Source organism: Artemia sp. Qi Xiang Cuo, chromosome 12 (assembly GCF_049724085.1).
Source record: "Artemia sp. Qi Xiang Cuo chromosome 12, ASM4972408v1, whole genome shotgun sequence".
Lineage (NCBI taxonomy): Eukaryota > Metazoa > Arthropoda > Branchiopoda > Anostraca > Artemiidae > Artemia > Artemia sp. Qi Xiang Cuo.
This window is the reverse complement of record NC_142805.1, coordinates 52,110,710-52,130,949: the sequence shown is the minus strand read 5'-3', so window position 1 is coordinate 52,130,949 and position 20,240 is coordinate 52,110,710. Positions and strand designations below refer to the sequence as shown.

General features: G+C 36.5%; 2 protein-coding genes across 2 annotated transcripts in view; one reads left to right on the top strand and one right to left on the bottom strand.

The window, feature by feature from the left end:
- Nucleotides 1-20,240, top strand: part of LOC148946260 (DNA replication licensing factor MCM4-like) — a 149,950-nt gene that overhangs the window by 15,302 nt on the left and 114,408 nt on the right. The window contains exon 3 of the mRNA XM_089097893.1: nucleotides 8,581-8,778. Within this exon, the coding sequence (XP_088954019.1) occupies nucleotides 8,581-8,778 (198 nt within the window). The remainder of the gene's footprint in view (nucleotides 1-8,580; nucleotides 8,779-20,240) is intronic.
- LOC148946261 (uncharacterized) lies at nucleotides 12,818-16,579 on the bottom strand. The gene is made up of 2 exons (XM_089098200.1): nucleotides 16,309-16,579; nucleotides 12,818-13,194 (listed from the first exon to the last, which is right to left on the bottom strand). Exons 1-2 carry the CDS (start codon nucleotides 16,577-16,579, stop codon nucleotides 12,818-12,820), a joined length of 648 nt encoding a protein of 215 aa, XP_088954326.1.

The following is a 20,240-nucleotide window of genomic DNA, read 5'->3' as shown; positions in this document are numbered from 1 at the left end:
ATACTCCGACAAAAGGTGTAAGTTTAAAAGTGTAATTGAACAAAAGTGTAATTGACAAAAGTGTAACTGAACATACGTTTGCCTACGAACTCTCCAGAGCAGAACATTCAGAGCAGCTTAGCAGACGGTCTTTGGCAATTATTTCAGAAGTTAGGAAATGTCAGATACTATCTTTAGAGTAGTATCTCTAAATCGACTGTAGTGGATAAAATAGGTTGGCGACTCAATTTTTTTTATGTTTAGTGTTCTTTAAGTGGTTCTCATTACTCATTCATATAGTGTGTAGTTTAATCTTCATAATTATAAATTCATAATTATGAATTAAGTCTAAATTCATAATTATTAAAACAACCAACACGGGTTTTAGAAAGACGAAATCATTCTGTGGTTGATTTTGTTCAGATTCTAAACACCTAAAGTTAAGTAAGTTAAAAATAAATAATATTGATAAAAATTCTAGAATTCCTCCTTAATCCTTTTGATAGTAACAAATGTGTTTAGATTGAGTAAAAATGTGTTTTCATTAAATTTTTTATATATATTTTATCTAGCTTTTTACTTGTTTTTATTCTTTTGACGTGTTACGACTCGTATACATACATACATTTTATATACGGTCAATGGTCAATAAATGAACCGTGGCCAGCTTTAAGTGTATTGTTGTTTTTAAAGTTTTTTTATGTTTTTATTCTGTTTTGATTTTTGGCCCCGAAATTTGAATTCGGCTCTTCAGAACTTCTGATAATTATTTTTTGAGATGAATATCTTATAAGAAAAGAAAGGTGCGTATACCGAACATAGACATTTAACGTTGAATCATAATATACTCTTTGTCTTTGGAGGGTAATTGAATTTTAACAATAGTGGTTATAAGGCCCTTTAATAAAAGAAGATATCATAAAAAAAGATTTAAGAAGCAAAGAGAGACCAGGACACAAGTCACATCACTCCTACGTTTCTTCAACCATCTATTCGATACAAATTTATCGGGGAAAAAAGATACACAGGAGACTCTTTACTAAGTCAACGCGCTTGCGTTGACTGAATAGCTGGTAATAAAGCTCTGAGTAGTTTAACTCTCAGAAATGAAGAAAATCAAATGTGACAGCATCAGATAAATTTATTTTACCTTAAGGTCAGTGTTCGTCATAGTTTTTATGCTAGCTGGTCTATAAGTCAGAAGCTTATTTTCTGACATATAGTGCGGTGGAAACTTATTTATAATATTAGAAAAAATTCTCAATCAGTGTCGAGCCCGGCCTCTCTTGCGCCTGGGGCAAAATTTTGATAAGCGCCCCCCTCTGTCCCAAAAATTTCCAGGCCTAGTTTTAGCAAAATTTTCATTATTAAAAAAATTTCCATTTATTTCAGTCTAACTTTTCTTGCTTTAGCCTCTGAAAAATGATCAATTATCTCGTTCCAATTGTTTGCTTCTAATTTTTGCGTTCTATGCTCATTAATGCTAAATTATTTAGTCGCTCCTGGCCCATATTCGATCTGAGGTACGTTAATATATTAAACGGCAGCTCAATCCTGGCCACCGACACAGCAATAGCAAATAATATTTGATAGACAACTCTTACATTAGCAACGACCCCTTCATCTCCGTGTTGCACAATCAATTCGAACAACATTAAAATTAATTAAATTCGGTCTACTTGCTTTTATTTCCAAGGAATAAAATTTTATTCAATAAAAATAAAATTTCAAAACATACAAAATAATTATAATCGAATATTATTTATTTGAAACTTTGCGCCGTTAAAATTTCTGCGCCCGGGGCAAGTGTCCCCTCTGCTTCCCCCTAAAACCGTCTCTGTTCTCAATTCCTTTGACATAATCTGTTTTTCATCTATTTTTCTGTAGATAAGAATAATATTTCTATTATTAATTATAAATAATATTATATATATAATAATAATAATAATATTATAAATAATAATAATAAAAAAAATATTATAAATAATATAAAATAATAAATATTATAAATAATAATAATAATTTATTAGTTAATTTGTAAGTAGTTTGCCTTTAAGTCGCTATTCGTGACAGTTTATATGCTATACGACCTTATAAGCCAGCTTTACTTTCTCAGAAAGGCACAAAAGGCTTATGATAATGCTCTTTATCCTCTCTTGGAGACTTTCTGGCAGCAGGTTGTGAATGACAGTTTCAAAACTTCGACACAGGCCTCACTGTGTCCTATGCGCTTTAATTTCAAATTGTCTTATATTTACTTGATAGAATAAGGAGTGTGCTAATCGATGAGGATTTGTTTATCTTGAAAGTGTCTGTCGCCTGTCCGTCAATGTTTCAGAATGAATTTTTTACCGCACACGTTGTTGAATGCAGAAATAAATTGAATGAAAACATAGGTTCCGATTGTGTTTACATTTGAGGGTTCTACACTGAGTCACTGACTGATAGATGCATCTTAAAACTGATGATTTGAGAGGTCTGTAAATATTATTTTTTTTTTTACTGACTTGAAGTTTATGTCTTCTGATCGAAGACTGAGCAAATGTCGGTCATTTTCTTAGCTGTTTAATTTTTATGGCGTTTCTACTGAGTAATTTGATTTTGAACACTCTTACCTTTTTTTTGTAGGATAAAATAGCCAGTGCCTTTATTTACAAATATTATAGAAAATTCTATAAACTAAGCTGTAAGTTGGACGGATGTAAAAAAAAGACAAAAAAAACGACGAGTTGATGATTATTTAACCCTATGATTACTCTCGACACCCAAAGAATTGTATTATTATGACCCCTCTTCACTTGAGCATTGAAATAATTGGAATCAGTATGTGTTTTATTTGCTAGTAAGACTCCCAAAATGTACACAAACGATCTAATGGTTTGAGCCTCATTACTTACCAGTTGAACTCCATACTAGACCCCGGCGCCGCGCCGGCGGATCGACCGAACGCCGCCGACAAGAGGCCCGGTCGAACGCCGCCGAAGTGTCGTAAGGCCACCAGCGCGCCGCAGGCACGCCACCGCCGGCAGAGGCGGCGGCGTTCGGTCGACTTTAAATTATTTTTACGGCAATTCTTTATTGCGTCAACCGCAAAATTGGAGCTTTTCCTTCTCGTGTGGTTTAGTATTTTGATTTTCCTGATTAGAAATCAAGCAGAGCTTCCACTATCCCCGAATTTTCGGGTATTTCCTCGAAAATCTATGCGTCACCCCGAAAAAAAATTTGGTTCCCCGAATCCCCAAAAATCACGCAATCACGGTGCCACCCCTAGTGATTTATCACCAGTGACTTTCCCTGCCAAATATTACTTTGTATACCATAATTCTTCACTGCTCTCTTGTTCATTAATTGTTGTCTCTTTTGTTACTTTGCATAAAAACCAATATATTGCATATATTGCAATATACACAGTTCTTCATATATTGACACAAAAAGTATCATCTTTATGAAATGAGTTTAACTAATTTCGAATGCAGTTTCCCAATCGCTATTTGTTACATCATTCGTTGTCAAGAATTTTATTTTCAAGTTGAATAGAATTATAGAACGTATTCTCTACTACACAGCTTCAGCCTTTTGTTGGATTTTGAAATTGACAACCGACTGATTGTTTCTACAGCTGAATTGTAAGTTTGAAGATTTATTTTTTTGCTGTTTTTAGATAAGATTTTCTTATTGTTTAATACTCAATTATTGAACGCCTGATAGAAAATACAATCTTCTTTCCGGAACATTTTCCCCCCCCCCCCCAAAAAAAAAACAGCCTTTGGTTGAGACAAAATTTAGGTATAGACTAAGCTATGTACAAGGTTGGGGAATTAAAGATTAAACCGGAAGTTACCCCAAAAATATATTCATAAATAAATTGTGCATCGTTGCCATTAAAGGAGGGGAACAGGGGACTATCATTTTTAAATGATAATAGCTCATTTTTTTTTATTGGAAGCGGAGAGGCCAAAAAGAGAGTAATTTTTTTCATTTCAGAGTGGACGTAAGAAAGGGATTTAAAATTCCCCGGAAAATCATTGGAGTATATTGATAGAACCAGGGCCCCCCATTAGGACTTGTTCATTGTCTTGCGTATTTTGCGATTTCTCATAGACTACTGGCCTTATTTGGCTTTTGTGTGTGCTCCCTTTTAATTCGTTTCTTTGGATCTTATGGAATGCCATGGCGAATCTATCACTCATTTTTCCAATAATTTGAGGTATATCTGAATATTTTCGACATTGTGTTGTTGTCTTTGTACCCCTTTACTCATACCCTCAATTTTTTTTTCAAGGAACACTAAGCTGTTTAACGTTGTTTTGCGTGTTTGTTTGAACCATATAGTGACCTTGTTAATTATTCAGAAAATTATTTTTCTAATGAAAGCTGAGACGGTATCCTATCAAGGTGGTATCCAGAGGGGGAGGGGTAGGGAGGTATTATATTTAAATGATAATAGCTCGAAATTTTATTTATTGAAAGCAGGGATCCAAAAAAGTTAATTTTTTTTTAATTTAAAGCAGAGACGGCATCCTATCAAGGGGGTATCCAGAGGGGTGGGGGGTTTTGAGGTATCATATTTAAATGATAATAACTGAATTTTTTTTAAAGCAGGGATGCCAATAACTTAATTATTATTTTTAATTTAAAGCAGAGACGGTATCCTATCAAGATGGTATTCAGGGGGGGCATAGGGAGTTATTACATTTAAGTGATATTGCCTTGATTTTTTTTTTATTGAAAGGAGGGATGCCAAAAAGTTGAAAAGTTGACAAAATTAACAAGATTTTCGTGAGTTATACTTGATACAGCACTTGCATGGTTTTATCGTCCAAAGGGAAAGGGACATATGCGTCCAATCCGGTTTTTTTTTCCTGTTGATGAAACGGGTTTACTTTAAAAAAATTCATTCATATGTACCAGGCAGATTCACACTAAAACGAATTGGTGTGACGAAAGCGATATCGACATCCCCGCCTAACGTTGCTCTCGAGTAACAATGGCGCCCTTGGTCCAGTGCCCAAGTTACATTAAAAGGCCAGGTCATCATAAAAGCTTTCAATTTGGGAGGTTCAAGGAGGAGTCTTTGACATTCGTATGACCTCAGGGTACTAGATGTTGCAACGTTCTTACGTGTCTACAGTGATTTAAAAAATTCGATCACCCCACAAATGATTACCAAAAATATGCACAAATATAACATTTGGAATATTATAACACTTTTTTCAAAGCTTTGAAGAAAAGCACAAAAGTCTAAATACCCCTAACTAAGCTTGAAAGCTATTTTAAAAAGAAACTCTTTGGAGATTCCATAGAAATGGCCATAGCAAAAGCTTTGAGCCTGGGTGGGGGTCAAAGAGGAGTCTAAGTATTTTGACCACAGGTGACTTATTGTTGAGACTTTCTTAAATTTGGTAATTCTTGTGAGCATTTGGAAATCAAAGCTTAAACTCAATAACTGATACTAAGTGTCCTAACATTTTGCTTTGATTAAAAGTGACGAACTAGGATGAACATTTCAACATCTTCCTGGAGCTACTTCAGTCTGCATATTATTTCATTTAATTACACTTAAAATGAACGAGCTTTTCATTTTCTACCTAAGAAAATAGCTGGCACTTCATTTTTCTTCATAACCAATAAACTATTAAGTGTTTTTTGTGTCATTGTAATTGAAGTGTTCTCATGTGAAGTGTTCATCATGTATTTTTCAATTTGATAAATTTACTCCTTTTAGTTACAGTTTATAATTTGACTGATATTAGGTATTTATCAGTTTATAATTTGGAATGAACCCCAAAAGAAAAAATAAATGATATCCAAAAGAGCAGCCAAAAGCGCTAAAAAAGCAGCAGTTCAGCCTTAGACTACATGACATATATTATATAAAGAAGCCAAAAAAAAACTTTAAAATTCATTTTTAAAAATTGTAATTAAAAACCAGTTTTTAATGCAAGAAGGCTTCTTAGGAATCCAAAAGAGTAAAAAAACAATCAATATCAAAGTCGCCCATTTCAAATGTTTTAAATTTGACAAAACAGATATAGGCAAAGGGCATTATGAAAAAATTAAGCTTCTAAGTTCAAAGTTATATTCAAAGTTTTGTATGCAGTAACGCTCGATGAAAAAAACTACTATTTTTGATAATTATTTATGTTAGGAATACATAGCTAATAGATACTTCAACTACTCATATTATGCAAGGGTTCTGAAACGCCATAGCCATTTCGTTTCTACCAGATTTCTACTTCTCTTCATGAATAACGAAGAAGACCAGTTTCCAGCCAGCGACTTGTGAATTTTGAACTCATGAATAGGCTCGAATCTGTTGTAAATTGAAGTTGTGATTTGAGAAAGACTGATGAAAACATTAATGTTTGTGGTCAACATTGATCGTGCCGGCGGCGCGCGTCCGACATTTTACCGGCGGTCCGCCATCGGCGTCTTACCGGCGGCGTGGCGTGCTGTTTTTTGCCCCGCCGCCGCCGGTCTTCCCTCATCGGCGCGGCGCCGGGGTCTACTCCATACCACCAAAACCAAAAGTATAGCCTACACAGATCAGAGCCTGCACGCAGGGGAACGGGGTGTCTTACGACGCCAAAGTGTTGATTTTTTTTGCCTCCAGTGAATCATCCGCTTGGCTGTAAAATCTATAATGGCAGGAAATCAAACTTGCTATAGTTTTAGCCCTGGAATTTCACATAAATCAATGTATCAAAGATTATGTGAGTCATATCTTCTCTCGATAGTGACCCAACTCTGTTACCTTTGCTATTTCTCAACATCTGTCGCAGTTTATATTTCAGTTGTTTATCACCCTCTAGCCAGAGAGCCTGTTGAACGATATGCATAAAAAGAAAGCGAAAAAACGTAATGTAAACTCTTCTATAGAGGCCAGAGAAAAATTCCAAGCTCTAAATTTGAAGTTGCCTTCTGCATCCCCTCTCCCTACCTCACTTTAAGTTCCTGTGCCTCTAAAGACACATAGAACATCTAGTGCCAGCTTTGCTGCTGCAGTGTCGTCGTCCTCCCATTCCGGTTGACCAGAGGTGTGCAGGTTGTTCAAATGACTTTGATAGATCTGACAAAGTTTATTTCTGGGTCTTCCCTGGCTATGACTTCAAGGGGGTTGCCAATGGTGGAGCAGCTTTTGGAGTCTATGGTCGTGCATACGGAGGACCTGCCCCAAATATCTCCACTGTACAACTCTTATGGTGTCAGTCACTAGAGGTTGTCGTGTCTATTTCGTAGATGGACTGGTTTGTTGTCTTTTGTGATCAGTGAATTTTCAGTATTCTCTGAGGTACAAATCTTCAAAGGTCAAAACTCCTTTGAATATTTATCTCGTATTTTTTATTCAGGTACCATGTTTTTGCTTTCCCGAAAAAATTTGTCCCATACTGTATCAACTTCACCACCCTCAGCAGCGCCCCCCTCAGTCATAAGATAAATTGAGGGCAGCCTTGTCAAAATAAGTTCGGAAATACTCATTACGAAAAGAAAATGTACCCCACCTCCGCCTTTTATGTCAAAAAGGATTTATTTCAATGCTTTTGTTTTGAAAATATCGAGTGAAAAAGAATAACACTCCACAATATTTGAGTACTGATAATAATTATATCCATTAAGATTTCTGTCAGAAACTGTGAAAATAATTAGCTGCAGTGGCTTACACAATAATCAGATTGAAATTAATAAAGAAGATCTTTATTTTTGGGGAAATTAAGTTTAACATCGGCCGTAATTTTCATTAAAGACAAGCTATAAAAGAGTGTAGAAATGTGATCTAAGACTTTGTTGGCATGCATGTTTTCGTTTAGCTTTTTCGTAAAAATTACCGTTTTTTCACGGGAAGACAAGTTTTTTCATGGCCTAATGTTATCGATAAAAATGTAAAAAAGGTTAGGCTCTTCGTGAAAAGGATAGTTTAACTGAACAAAAACTTGTAGTGTATAAACAAAGCTTAAAATCCATTCTATCTCTGCTTAGTTTTGTTTTTAAATCGGAAATTGTGGAAAATCTCATTGAAAAGTGTTTTTTCTTTCTTTGTGGGATTTACTCATTTCTTATAAATGCATATTTTGACCTTTGATGAAGGTATATAAGGACCTAACGAATATTTGACATTAATTATGTACAGAAGTATACATAGATCTTATCATATCAAATAATGGAATAGTGAAAAAAGAAAGAGATAAAAAGAATGGTTAAAAAACTAAAAAAAGGAAAATGTAAACGTAAAAAATGTAATGGATAAAAATTAAAAGATAAAGTAAAAGGATAGTAAAAACAAGAAATAGAAAGTGCCGTACCTAGTTGAAAAAACACTTCCTTCGACCATAACTTCTCCTAGCTTCTGAGTCTATGTCACCGAGACGACAAAGTTTTAAAAAGACGTTTGAAAATGGCAAGAACTAAATATTGATTGGAAAAAAAGTTCTTGTTTTTGTTCCAAATCGTTAATTTGTTCTCTACGATTGCTCTCTTGAGTCTTAAAATTCAAGAGGCATATTTTAGACTACATGGAAAACTAAGAAGAAAACATATTGGGAGTAAAGTAGTGCCATGGAAAAGCTTAGTTTGGTTCCAGTACATCTATATTTTCTGTTTTAGGATTTGCCAACTATTGGTGAACGGGCTGAAACACAACAAGCTGTTTCACAAGGAAGCCTCGTTGTCTGGGGAACGGATGTGGATGTATCCCTTTCCAAAGAGAAGTTCAAGAACTTTATGCTCTTCTATGTTAATGATGACGCCGAGAACGAGGGAGTTGATCCCACCCTACCTTATTACATCCAAAAGCTAGAGGAGGTAGAATTTTTTTTAAACTAATATAACTTTACTCAGTGTCGAATTAACGACATATGAAGCTAAGAGAGGAAAGGAAATGATAAAAGAACGGTAAAATATTTAACGGTAATAAACGATTAGTTGTGGGAATTTAAATAGTGCTATTTGTTATTTTTTTTCGTCGAAACGAGATTTGTCGCTGACGTTTTCCGTGTGTCTCATTTCGCTGTAAATAATTCGAATTTTCGGTTTTTATAATTTGCACTAAAATAAGTTCCTTTATTTTGCAGTCTTAACAAGAACCCTTTTTGTACGAACAGCTACTTGTTAACGATAGTTGAAAAAAATGCGAAGTTCGCAGTTTTTCGCTCATTTGCAGAATTTATGCTCTGTAACATACCGCCTTTTGAAATATTACAAACGTGATAAATAACAGACCACCGATCCTTTACTGGAAATCACACATACCTTTGTTCTGTATGCTGTTTTACACGGAATATGTACTTTTTTTTTTAATGGCTACAACAAAGGGTAGAACGAGGGAATTCATCCAACTCTATCTTGACATCAAAGACTCGTATTAGTCCAACGGAACGCTTGTAAAATCAAGCAACAGTAACAATGTTTCAGAGGTCTTTACATATGTTGACTACTCTAGCAATCTACATGATCAGCTTTGCAACTACATACGATGATCACCTCGCACGTGGAACAAACTCTCATTGAAATACCTTAGACTACTATAGATACCAAATAACCGTATTTGAAGCCACCTTCATGAGTCATTTTCTTGTCGGTGGCAAACATCTTAGTAAATAATTTAGTAAATTTCATTCACACTAAACATGGGCTGTATAGATGGATTCGTAAAATAAACAGAAGTTGGTAAGTAGGGTATGGTTGACGTTAGAATTAAGCAAATCTGCCACCCACCAGAAATATAACTCATTCCATAGTTTCTTTATGTATTTTTACCGATATTTTGACCTAAGTTAGCATGAGGTAGTGATTCAGAATCACTAGACAAACCACTACACAGAAGGAATTCCAGCGATGTTAGACCATTTTAAAGCTTTTTTGCCCGGGTTTTCTAATGGGTTAATCCCCTAGGTGTGTAGGCATGTGAGTTTGGAACGTAGCATTTCCTTAGGATTAAACTGCCAATAACAAAAATCAATAGATAAGTGGCTAATTATTAAGTGCTGCCGCCACGAATCTTAAAAAAGGGGAGAAGCCCTGAAGAGGAAGATGTTCTTCTTCACCAGCCACAATTTATCTCTCAGTTATATGCTAGATTTCTGGACCTTACAAAATGGTTATTCTTTGTGGAAAATAATTAGATTAGTAGAAAATAGAAAATTACGCTAATACCTACAATTGGAAATTTTTCGAAATTTGAAATGATCTTTAATGGATCGATAAAATATTTCAAGGCAGCCAGTGGATGCCCAAGGCCCTAAACCCAAAAATAATGTAGAAATTAAATGAAATTGTTTTAAACCATGACGAGGCCTCATGGCCTAACTTTTGCCGCCTCTCTCTTCATTCGCTCGTACCTTTGGCATCCGCTTATAGCCTTCAACAACGCTCAAGCGTCTGATTCTTTAAAGAGTTTAAGGATTCTTTTATCCTATTTAACGAATCTGCCATGTCTTGCAAAAAGTCGGCTATGTCGGCTTTTTGTCCCCACCCTCCGTTTCCTCGAATGTTCAGCCCTTGCATAGGGCCTTTGCCTCACCTCTGGTAAGAGGTCTAGCCTTTAGTGCTAGCGGATGAGTTGACCTGCTACTCTATGTTTGCCACTCCATATATTAAATCAGGAGTTAAGCAGGGTTTTGTTCTATCACGATTTATATGGATCATTTTGATGAACTTTGTCTTACGGAGCACAGAAAAGGTAATGGGAGAACACGTAATCAAATGGGGAAGTAAAACTTTCCTGGGCTTAGATTACGCTGATGGCTTGAGCATCCTAGATGAAAGTGTGAGTAAAATGAATGAACTTTTAGAGGTTTTGCGAGTTTAGGGTGCTAGAATAGGTTTGAAATTTCATGTTAAGAAGACTGAGTCGCTAAGGCTAGGAATAAGTGAAGTTGAAACGGTAACGTTAGGTAACGAACATCCATCAAGTGGACAGCTTCACTTACCTTGATAGTATTATTAATAAAGACAGTGGGTGCCTTAAAGATGTTGGAAGTAGAATAGCCAAGGCTCAGGGTGTTTTTTCACAGTTGAAAAAAGGCACAAAGAATTTAAAGATAAGTCTGCGAACCAATATTAGAATAGAGGAAGCTACAGTTATGACAGTGGTTAAATATGGTTCTGAAACATAGTACTCCGAAAAACGGAGGAAGGTTTATTAGATGCTTTCCAGAGAAATTGCCTACGGATTGTTTTGGGTTCTCAACTGACTGACAGTATTTCAAACAGTAGGCTCGACAAACAGTGTGGTTCAATCCCACTTTCTTGGGCTATAATGAGAGAAACGTTGAGATGGCTAGGGCTCATTCTGCGGATGAAGGGTGATACATTGCGAAAGATTGTCCTTTTTGGCCAATCGTCTAGGGCTAAACGGTAAGCAGGATGTCCGTGCTTTTGGTGGGAGGATGTCGTAAAGAAAGACTTAACGGAAATAGGAGCTTCTTGGAAGGGTGTAAAGAGGGAGACTTTTAATAGATTGGGATAGAGGATGAGCGTACGTAGCTGTGTTAGCCTCAGTTGGCTTGGAGCTGCGGTGAGTTTTAAGTATATGCAGGGGTCGCTGGAATTTTTTCCTTTCCCTCTGCTCGTTCGAGCCTTTGGCCCTTGCATATAGCCTTTGCTTTCTTCTGGCAATGATCATACTTTCCACCTTCGCAGAGAGGTTAAACTTTTTTTTGGGCCTACCTTGACTAGATTGGGCGTTCAGCCCCTGTTGTCCGACCTCGCAGTGGTGGAGAGGCCGGGGGCTTAGATTCTTCCTTCGGCTTGTTTTGCACGCAATCAAGACTTTGCTCGTTTCTGCTCAGTCTTTGTCAGACTTTATTTTGAAGATTTAGTCAGGGAGCCACTTGCTGAAAATGTGACTAGTTGGTGGTTAGTGAGCAGCAGAAGGCTTGACGACGGAAAACGGGGTAATAGATAGCGCTGATTAAGAATATAAGCGTTGTATACTCAGGCGGGGGGGGGGGCTAGTCTTCTAAATTAGGAAAAATCACTTTTTTTCTCTTAAAACAATATATTTTGCAAAAAGTGTCAACAATGATCACGCAGCCTATTGTAATCGATACCAGAGTACTACGTAATGCTGATGACCTTGAAAATTTTAATTTTGTTCTTTTCATTCATAAGAAAAAAAAACTGACATTCCACTATTTGGCGAGTAATCGAAAGTAATTCTTTGACTACTTCTAATAGCAACTGGTAGCTATTTCGTATTATGCATTTATTAACAAACACATTTTCAATTATAGAGCATAAAAGAAACATTTCCCACCACAACCACTAAGTAAATCACATAGTCTATTTCCTGCACATTAACAATGTTTTGTACAGCACTTGCACAAGCAGTTTTCAGAGGCCACGCCATTTGGGAATGCGTTAAGAGTGGACACAACTGGCCTAACCTCACCCTCCTGGAAAGTCCACCCAAACTGTTAGGGATCTAGAAACTGAGGCTTTGGTCAATTTGCTTGTAAAAAAAAAATGTCTAACTGGAGATAAGCACGCTTAGCATGGCACTCAAAAACAGCATCAGATGGCGGCAAATATTTGAGCTCCCACTTTGGAGGGTATAAATGTACTCTCAAGTCACCAAGAGAGGTAAAGAGGTATGGATCTTTACCATATACAGCCTCTCTATCTCTTTCACAAGCAGAGCAATCTGTTCCAGCAATCCCCATTTCTCGACAGCCTTAACCACCACTCTTTTCCTTAGGAGAACATAAAACCAACTGTATCACAACCAGAAAGTGCATGAAGAAGGTAGATGGAAAACACTAGATCGTTTGGCAAATTTTTGCAAAGTTGATGTATAGGCACTAAATATTCACGGAATTGGACAAAAACCTTCCATTCTTCACTATTTGAGTGGTATCCCAGAAAAACTTATAATGATACAGCAAAAGGACAACAATGTCTGTGTCATTTGTGTCGATATAACTGATGCTCCTCTCAAATCAATGCTACCTTTGCTTTCTCTGAATTTCTTCACACTTTCTACTAATTGAGTCTTGGCTTTAGTCATTAAATAAAAGAAGCATTTTCTTTCCTCCATCTCAAATATATCACTTAGTCTACTAGGACCATAACTTGTTGGCCCTGAAGACTGCAAAAACCTTGGTGAAGTTCTACGTTCACTTTCTTTGTCATCATTTGGCATGCCAATGTACAAACTGCCACCAAGTTCATCATCACTTGATGTCACTAATTCAGGGGATTGTCCAAGTACATCAGGGTCTCATTCGAATCAGAGCAGTGAATGTGCATTGTCAGTTTAATATACATATACTGATATTTAGTAATCAAAATGTTAATATTATTTGATTTATTAAAGTTATAAAAGTAAAAACTTTTATATTTTTTCAGTAAAGTGCAAATTTTTTTCTGGCCTTGGGAAGACATAGGGGTTTTGCGCCCAAATTATGTTAATTTCTGCTCGTTTTGAGTTTGACTCGGTTAATTGTTGTAATTTCTGTTCGTTTTGGGTTTCATTTATTTATCAATGCTGATTTGTGGTAGTTTCACGCTTGGCATATTATTTGATTTTAGTTTTGCTCATTTTTTGTTTAATGGAGTTCTTTATTTTTCTCTGAAAAACGTGTTGTGTGGAAAAAGTTTTTTTAATTAATTTATCTTCGTTTTATGTTGTCAGAGTCTTTTCAGAAGAATAGGAAATACTAGTATAATTCCTTTGACGTTTTTTAAGATTATAGTTTGATCTGCCATTTTTATGCTGGAGAAATCTTTTCAGCAATTTTTAACAGCATACACCCTTTTAAAAATCTGGACACAAATAGTACTGTTTAATTTAGTTTCATAACTCCTCTAGTTGACCTGTAATGGAAAACTTGATACTGTAATGGAAAACTTGATACCAATCGCAAAAAAGATCTGTTTACTTTCTTTGATAGCTTGGATACACTTACGCTATTTGGATTTGGTTAAATTTTAAGAGCAGAAGCCCCGAACGTTTGAGCATAATACACTCAGTCGTTCTTGGGATACTGCTGAGATGCCTTATTGGGAATTAGCATTATCACAGTGCAACCTTATATTGGATTATAAACCTTATATGCCCCCAGGGCATAACTTATAATCCTTGCCCTGAGGGTTGTGGGTGAGTGTCCTCCTTAAAAATATGTTTTCTATCTGGAAATCAACTACCCTGAACAAAATGGATATCTCAAAGTTCTTATCAGCTGTGTTTGGGGGACTGTGGGTGTGGAAGGGGCCCAGTTTCCCTCCAATAACTTTCGACTAATAAAAAGGGCCCTAGCACTTTGAAAATCAAAGAGAATAAACTATTATCGAAGTTTCTATGGCAACGCCTTCTATAAAAAACCTGATATTTCTCAAGGGAAAGACTTAAAACCCTTGACCTGAGGGAGTTAGGGGAGTTTCCTCCTAAAAAACGAATTCTTTATCTGGAAATCAATAACTTTGAACATAATTGCTATCTTCAAATTTTGATTGGATATGTTTGGGGGGATGAAGGGCATGAGGGGGGGAGGCTAGTTGCACTCGAATCACTTTCGACCATCAAAAAGGGTACTAGCCCTTTCAATTTACAATCGAATGAGCCTGTTTTGAAGTTTCTACGACAACGCCTTATATAAAAACCTCATATGCCCCCAGGGCATAACTTAAAACCCTTGCCCTGAGGTTTGTGGGGGAGTATCCTCCTCAAAAACATATTTTCTATCTGGAAAACAACTACGCTGAACGAAATGGCTATCTCAAATTTTTGATTGGATGTGTTTTGGGAAATGATGGGCGTGGGGGGGGGGGCTAGTTGCCCTCCAAGCGCTTTTAAACGTAAAAAATTGCACTAATCCGTAGATATTCGAAACCAATGAGCCTGTTTTGAAGTTTCTACGACAACGTCTTCTATAAAAACCTTATATGCCCCCAGGGCATAACTTAAAACCCTTGCCCTGAGGGTTGTTGGGGAGTGTCCTCCTCGAAAACATATTTTCTATCGGGAAATCCAGTACGCTGAACAAAATGGCTTCTCGAAATTTTGATTGGATGTTTTTGGGGGAATGATTGGCGTTGGGGGGCTAGTTGCCCTCCAATCACTTTCGACTATTGAAAAGGGTACTAGCCCTTTGAATTTCCAATCGAATGAGCCTTTCTTGAAGTTTCTACGACAACGCCTTCTATAAAAACCTTATATTCCCCCAGGGCATAACTTAAAACCCTAGCCCCGAGGGTTGTAGGGAAGCATCCTCCTCAAAAAGATATTTTCTATCTGGAAATCAACTACCCTGAACAAAATGGCTATCTCAAAATTTTTATGGGTTGTGTGGGGGGGAATGTGGGGTGTGGGGGGGGGGCGAGGTGCCCTCCAATCGCTTTCGACTAATAAACAGGGCCGTATCCCTTTGAATTTCCAGGTGAATGAGCTCTTATGGAAGTTTTTACAACTACTCCTTCTTTAAAAATCTTATAGACTCCCAGGACATAACTTAAAACTCTTACCTTGAGGGAAGTGGGCGAGTGTCCTCCTCAAAAACATATTTTCTATCTGGAAATCAACTACGCTGAACAAAATGGCTGTCTCAAAATTTTGATTGGATGTATTTGGGGGATGAAGGGCGTAAGGGGGGGGGGGGTTTGGCTAGTTGCACTCGAATCACTTTCGACTATTAAAAATAGTACTAGCCCTTCAAATTTCCAATTGAATGAGCCTGTTTTGATGTTTCTACGACAACTACTTCAATAAAAACCTCATATGCACCCAGAGCATAACTTACAACCCTGCCTCAAGGTTTTTGGGGGATTGTTCTCCTGGAAAACATATTTTCTGTCTGGAAATCAAGTACGCTGAACAAAATGGCTATCTCAAAATTTTGATTGGATGTGTTTGGGGGAATGATGGGATTGGGGGGGCTAGTTGCCCTCCAATTATTTTCGACTATTAGAAAAGGGTACTAGCCCTTTGAATTTCCAATCGAATGAGCCTTTCTTGAAGTTTCTACGACAACGCCTTCTATAAAAATCCTTATATACCCCCAGGGCATAACTTAAAACCCTTGCCCCGAGGGTTGTAGGGAAGTGTCCTCCTCAAAAAGATATTTTTATCTGGAAATCAACTACGCCGAGCAAAATGGCTATCTCAAAATTTTGATTGGACGTGTTTGGAGGAATGATGGGCGAGGGGGGGGGGGGGGAGCTATTTGCCCTCCAATCACTTTCCACTATTAAAAAGGGCACTAGCCACTCCAATTTCCAGTCGAATGAGCCCTTTTCAAAGTTTTTACGACAACTCCTTCGATACGAAGTGCCCGGGTACGGAAAAAAAACAAAAAAAACACATTGTGCCCACATCGTTCTTTACTTAGGTAGCGCTAGCGCGCTGCCTATGATAAAATTTGCCCTTTTGAGATTCAACCAACTTAATAAGCTGGTTTCCAAAATGTCTGTTAAAATTTCTCTTAGGCCAACACACTCTATGCTTCTGCCAAACAAGTCCATTTTCAATCAAAACCTTGCTGAGCTTTTCTTTCAAATCTGAAATGTGGTATATTCTCCCTTCCTTGGACTCAATCCCCTCTAGGAACTGGTTGAATAGTGTGTTGTTCAAATCAGGCAAATTATCACATTTTGGCTTTGTAGCCATAAATTTGTCAATGCATTTTGTTTAGTATTTTGCCTCAGCTGCCATTAGATCAATCCCACTAACTCTGCTGAATACTTCTGGCAATGTGCGTCAAAGGAGATTTGCTTTCAACACAATAGATTCACTGCGGGAAAACGTTTCTACATTGATAAGCTTAAGAGAGGCTTTTTTATTACTCCCTGATTTTTTATTACTCCCTGATGCAAAACAAGCAACAAGTTTCGTATGAGAAGAAAACATCTACAGCCTCTAAACGAGCATTTTTTCTGGTAGTGTTGACATTTCCAGAGCTCGTATATTGCTCTGGGACAGAAGATTCTTTACTGATGGCATACATAAGCTGGCGGTGACAGCTGCTACGCTATTTTGGATTTTTCAACAAAAAGCTCTCTTTTGATGCTTCAATCAGGAATCTTCTGTATTTTGTATCACCAGTTGTTTCCAGTGTTTCAACTTTCAAGTAGCTTCTTAGAGCTCTTAATGAATGATAGCTTTTCTTTTCCTTCATCTTGGCAAAGAAAGCACAAAGAAAAATATGTCTTTCTGATATTTTGTGGACTTCCAAGAAATCCAAGCTTTCTCTGTAGTTTATCCATATGATAGAATCAACTGGTGAGGAAATTATCTTACATTGTTATTGTTATAGCAGAGCAAACAGTGCTGGGGAAAAACAATTTGTTTTGAGTTTAAGAAACCCTCCCAACATCCAAGAAATTTTTTTAACAATGAATAAAAAAAATCACGATGTGACGCCATTGTGATGTCACATACATAAGCAAACATAGAACTTAATGTTGACTTTTCTAGTTAAGGTGTTTCTGCACACCAGAAAATATTATTTTGGACCATTCCAGTTCATTCATTATCAAAAAGACTGAATCACATTTCATGTTGCTGAATCTTTGAAGATTCAGATCATTATTAGCACAATATTGCTTTAGTGAGAACTAAAATCAAATACAAAAGAATAATGCACCTATTAGTGATATGTATTAGTGAACCCAACACAGGTTGGGTTCTAGAAAACCCAACACTAAGCTAGACTATACATGCAAATGATTGTAAGAATAAACAGAGGACACATCAAAATCTTTTGCGCTTTGAGTGATAAATGTTTCATAATTATCCCATGTAAAACTTACCGTCAGTAATTATATCACTGGTACCAGTCTCTTTTTAACTAGCAGTAGTACACTCAGTCATATTTTCATATAGGCTATTCAACTAAGTCCAGGAGATCTACCAGGGCATGCGTATTCGTGCTGGATACATGCCTCTGGTTATCCGAGCTGAAAATTGGGTCACTTTGGCTCTTTGCTTATAGTTCAAAAACTAAATGGGTTAGAGAATTTCTAGATCATACATTTTGTAGAACGATAAATTTTGTACCAAGTCCATCAATCAAAATCATACATTATGTATGTATGTAAGCAAATTTTCAAGATAAATTAAGATTATTCCCCAAACGTCATAAATAATGTTATGTTTTTCTATTTTTAAAGATTAAAATTGAACAAAAAAAGATTAAACAATTTTAGAAAATAGAACATTGAACTTTATTCAATTTCCTTTAAATTGACCTATAATTGAGCAATTTTGGATCAGTTTTGAATTTTTTATTGATTTTAAGGGAATTTTGGTCATTCGAGATTTATTTTTAGGGAATTTGAGGAAATGGGGGGTGTAGCACCAATTTGTCAACTATATAACGCTGATTTTCGTATTCAGCATGATCGATTACATCAGATAGCATTCTCAAACCTTCTACTGCTTGCTGTCCACCCAAAACCTCAAATATCAACAATTCTCTCGTGTGGCTCCCTGACTAATTTGTGCTGGAGTAATGAAATTGTTATCCCCTTGAAATGCAAAAAATAGTGTATTCCATGAACAAATTTTTTTTACAGTGAAATAACAAACTCGACCGAAATTATAAACAGAAATGGCTTGCAACAGATGATCGTAGCACTTGCTAACTCGTGTGAAATTGCTTCTTTTGTCGGATCTTTATATTTTGGCCTTTTTTATCCTTAGAAAATATTTATGCGATGGTGCGAGTGAACCATCGCACATCTTAAGCACCTTTATTCTAGCTTCAATTCAAAATTGATGCCTGCTCGCATCCCTGCCAGAACGAAGCTTTCCCCTGTAGCCGAAACATGGCTTCAAGTAATGAAAGTTTGCCAGAACAACTTTGGGTAGTCCTTTCTGACACAGATCAACTCACACTTGGAGGCTCTGGCTTAAGGACAAGCCAACAGATTCTTTTTGCCAAATGCAAGAATTATTCACAGCTTTCCAATGTGTAATGTCATGTTTCATCTACAGCTTAATATCTACACATGTAAATTCCGTTGGGGTTATACCCAAAAAAGGTCACAACTAAAGTGCTGCTCCCGTCGCACAATTTCAATTTTGCTGATAAATCTACAGGTTATAAAATTTTATGTCTTTCATTTCTTCTTATCTGGGGCACCCAGGCTCCACTTTTTTTTCTTTTAGGAACTATCTCAGTATCTTAATTGACTTCTTGTTTGGCCTCCAAATGTGTTTACTCTAATGGTCAGTTTTGTATCCCTTGGGGAACGCCCGATAAATCTTTCAAGGGGTTAGTTTTGTTTGTTGTCGATAATGGATTCCAAGCAACATACTTTCTTAGAGGGAAAGATCACTGAACCTGAACTGAAAGTTGAATTATTGAGCACTATTCTTGCCATTTATTTTAGTGAATATTTGCTTTTTTTTTATTGTAATCTATGTTACAAACTTGTGACAAAGTCCCTATGCTTACTTTAAATTTGTTATTTATTTTGATACGTCTCCTTTAGATAATTTTTTTTTTTTTTAGTAACTTCAGTTTTTATCCAGAATGGGTTTGTTTTTCATTTTTTGGGCTGATTCGCTTATTGATTCTTCCTCTAAGTCTTAAAATAGTACGTAGAATTACTTGCCAATAATCATTCATAAAAGTAATGGTTGCACCTGCAAACTGTTTGTTAGTTTAGAGTAAAATTTTAAAATAATTTAAGTCACGTCTAAGTTAAGCGTGACCTTTTAATGGGGAAAAACATACAAACTTAAAACTTTTTTTTAGGAAAACACGAAGCAACACAGGCTGTTGAGGTTCGTCCTTTATGCTTAGTATTACCTTATTTGAGCCGCTCAGAACGGAGTTATGACTTTGACATGACGATTTCGATCAGCCCTTGATTTTGTTCCTTCATAAGAATATAAAAAAACGAAACAAAACATTATTGTCAAACAGGAAAAAAATATTCCAGCTATCAAAGACCCAATTAAATTAATTGACTAAATCAATAAATCAACTTATGTAAGTGAATTGGAGTCAATTTGATTAAGTCCTTAAACAGTGAACTAGGCTGTATATCCTTTTTTTAAAACTTAATTTCTGACGGTTCTTCAAATAATGCCAGGAAATTGCCTTCCCTCCCCAACCCTATGAAAAAATTTCCCGTGGAAACTTTCCTAATAAAGGAAAATTATCCGCTTTGAAAATCCCCCTCCCCCGCAGAAAATTACCCCCAAAAATTCCATATATTTCCCAATAAAGAAAGGTATGTGTGAACAATGGCAAATTGCGTAACTTAGATCCTGTTCCCCAGGGAGTATGGGGGAGGGGGTTCATGTTATCCCTTCAGGC

Bases quoted from the DNA above. Each gene is read 5' to 3' on its own strand.
- LOC148946261 (XM_089098200.1), bottom strand. From the start codon at position 16,579: ATGGCTACAAAGCCAAAATGTGATAATTTGCCTGATTTGAACAACACA. The intron at 13,195-16,308 runs GCGCTACCTAAG...GATTCGAATGAG, and splicing joins TTATCATAGGCAGCGCGCTA to ACCCTGATGTACTTGGACAA.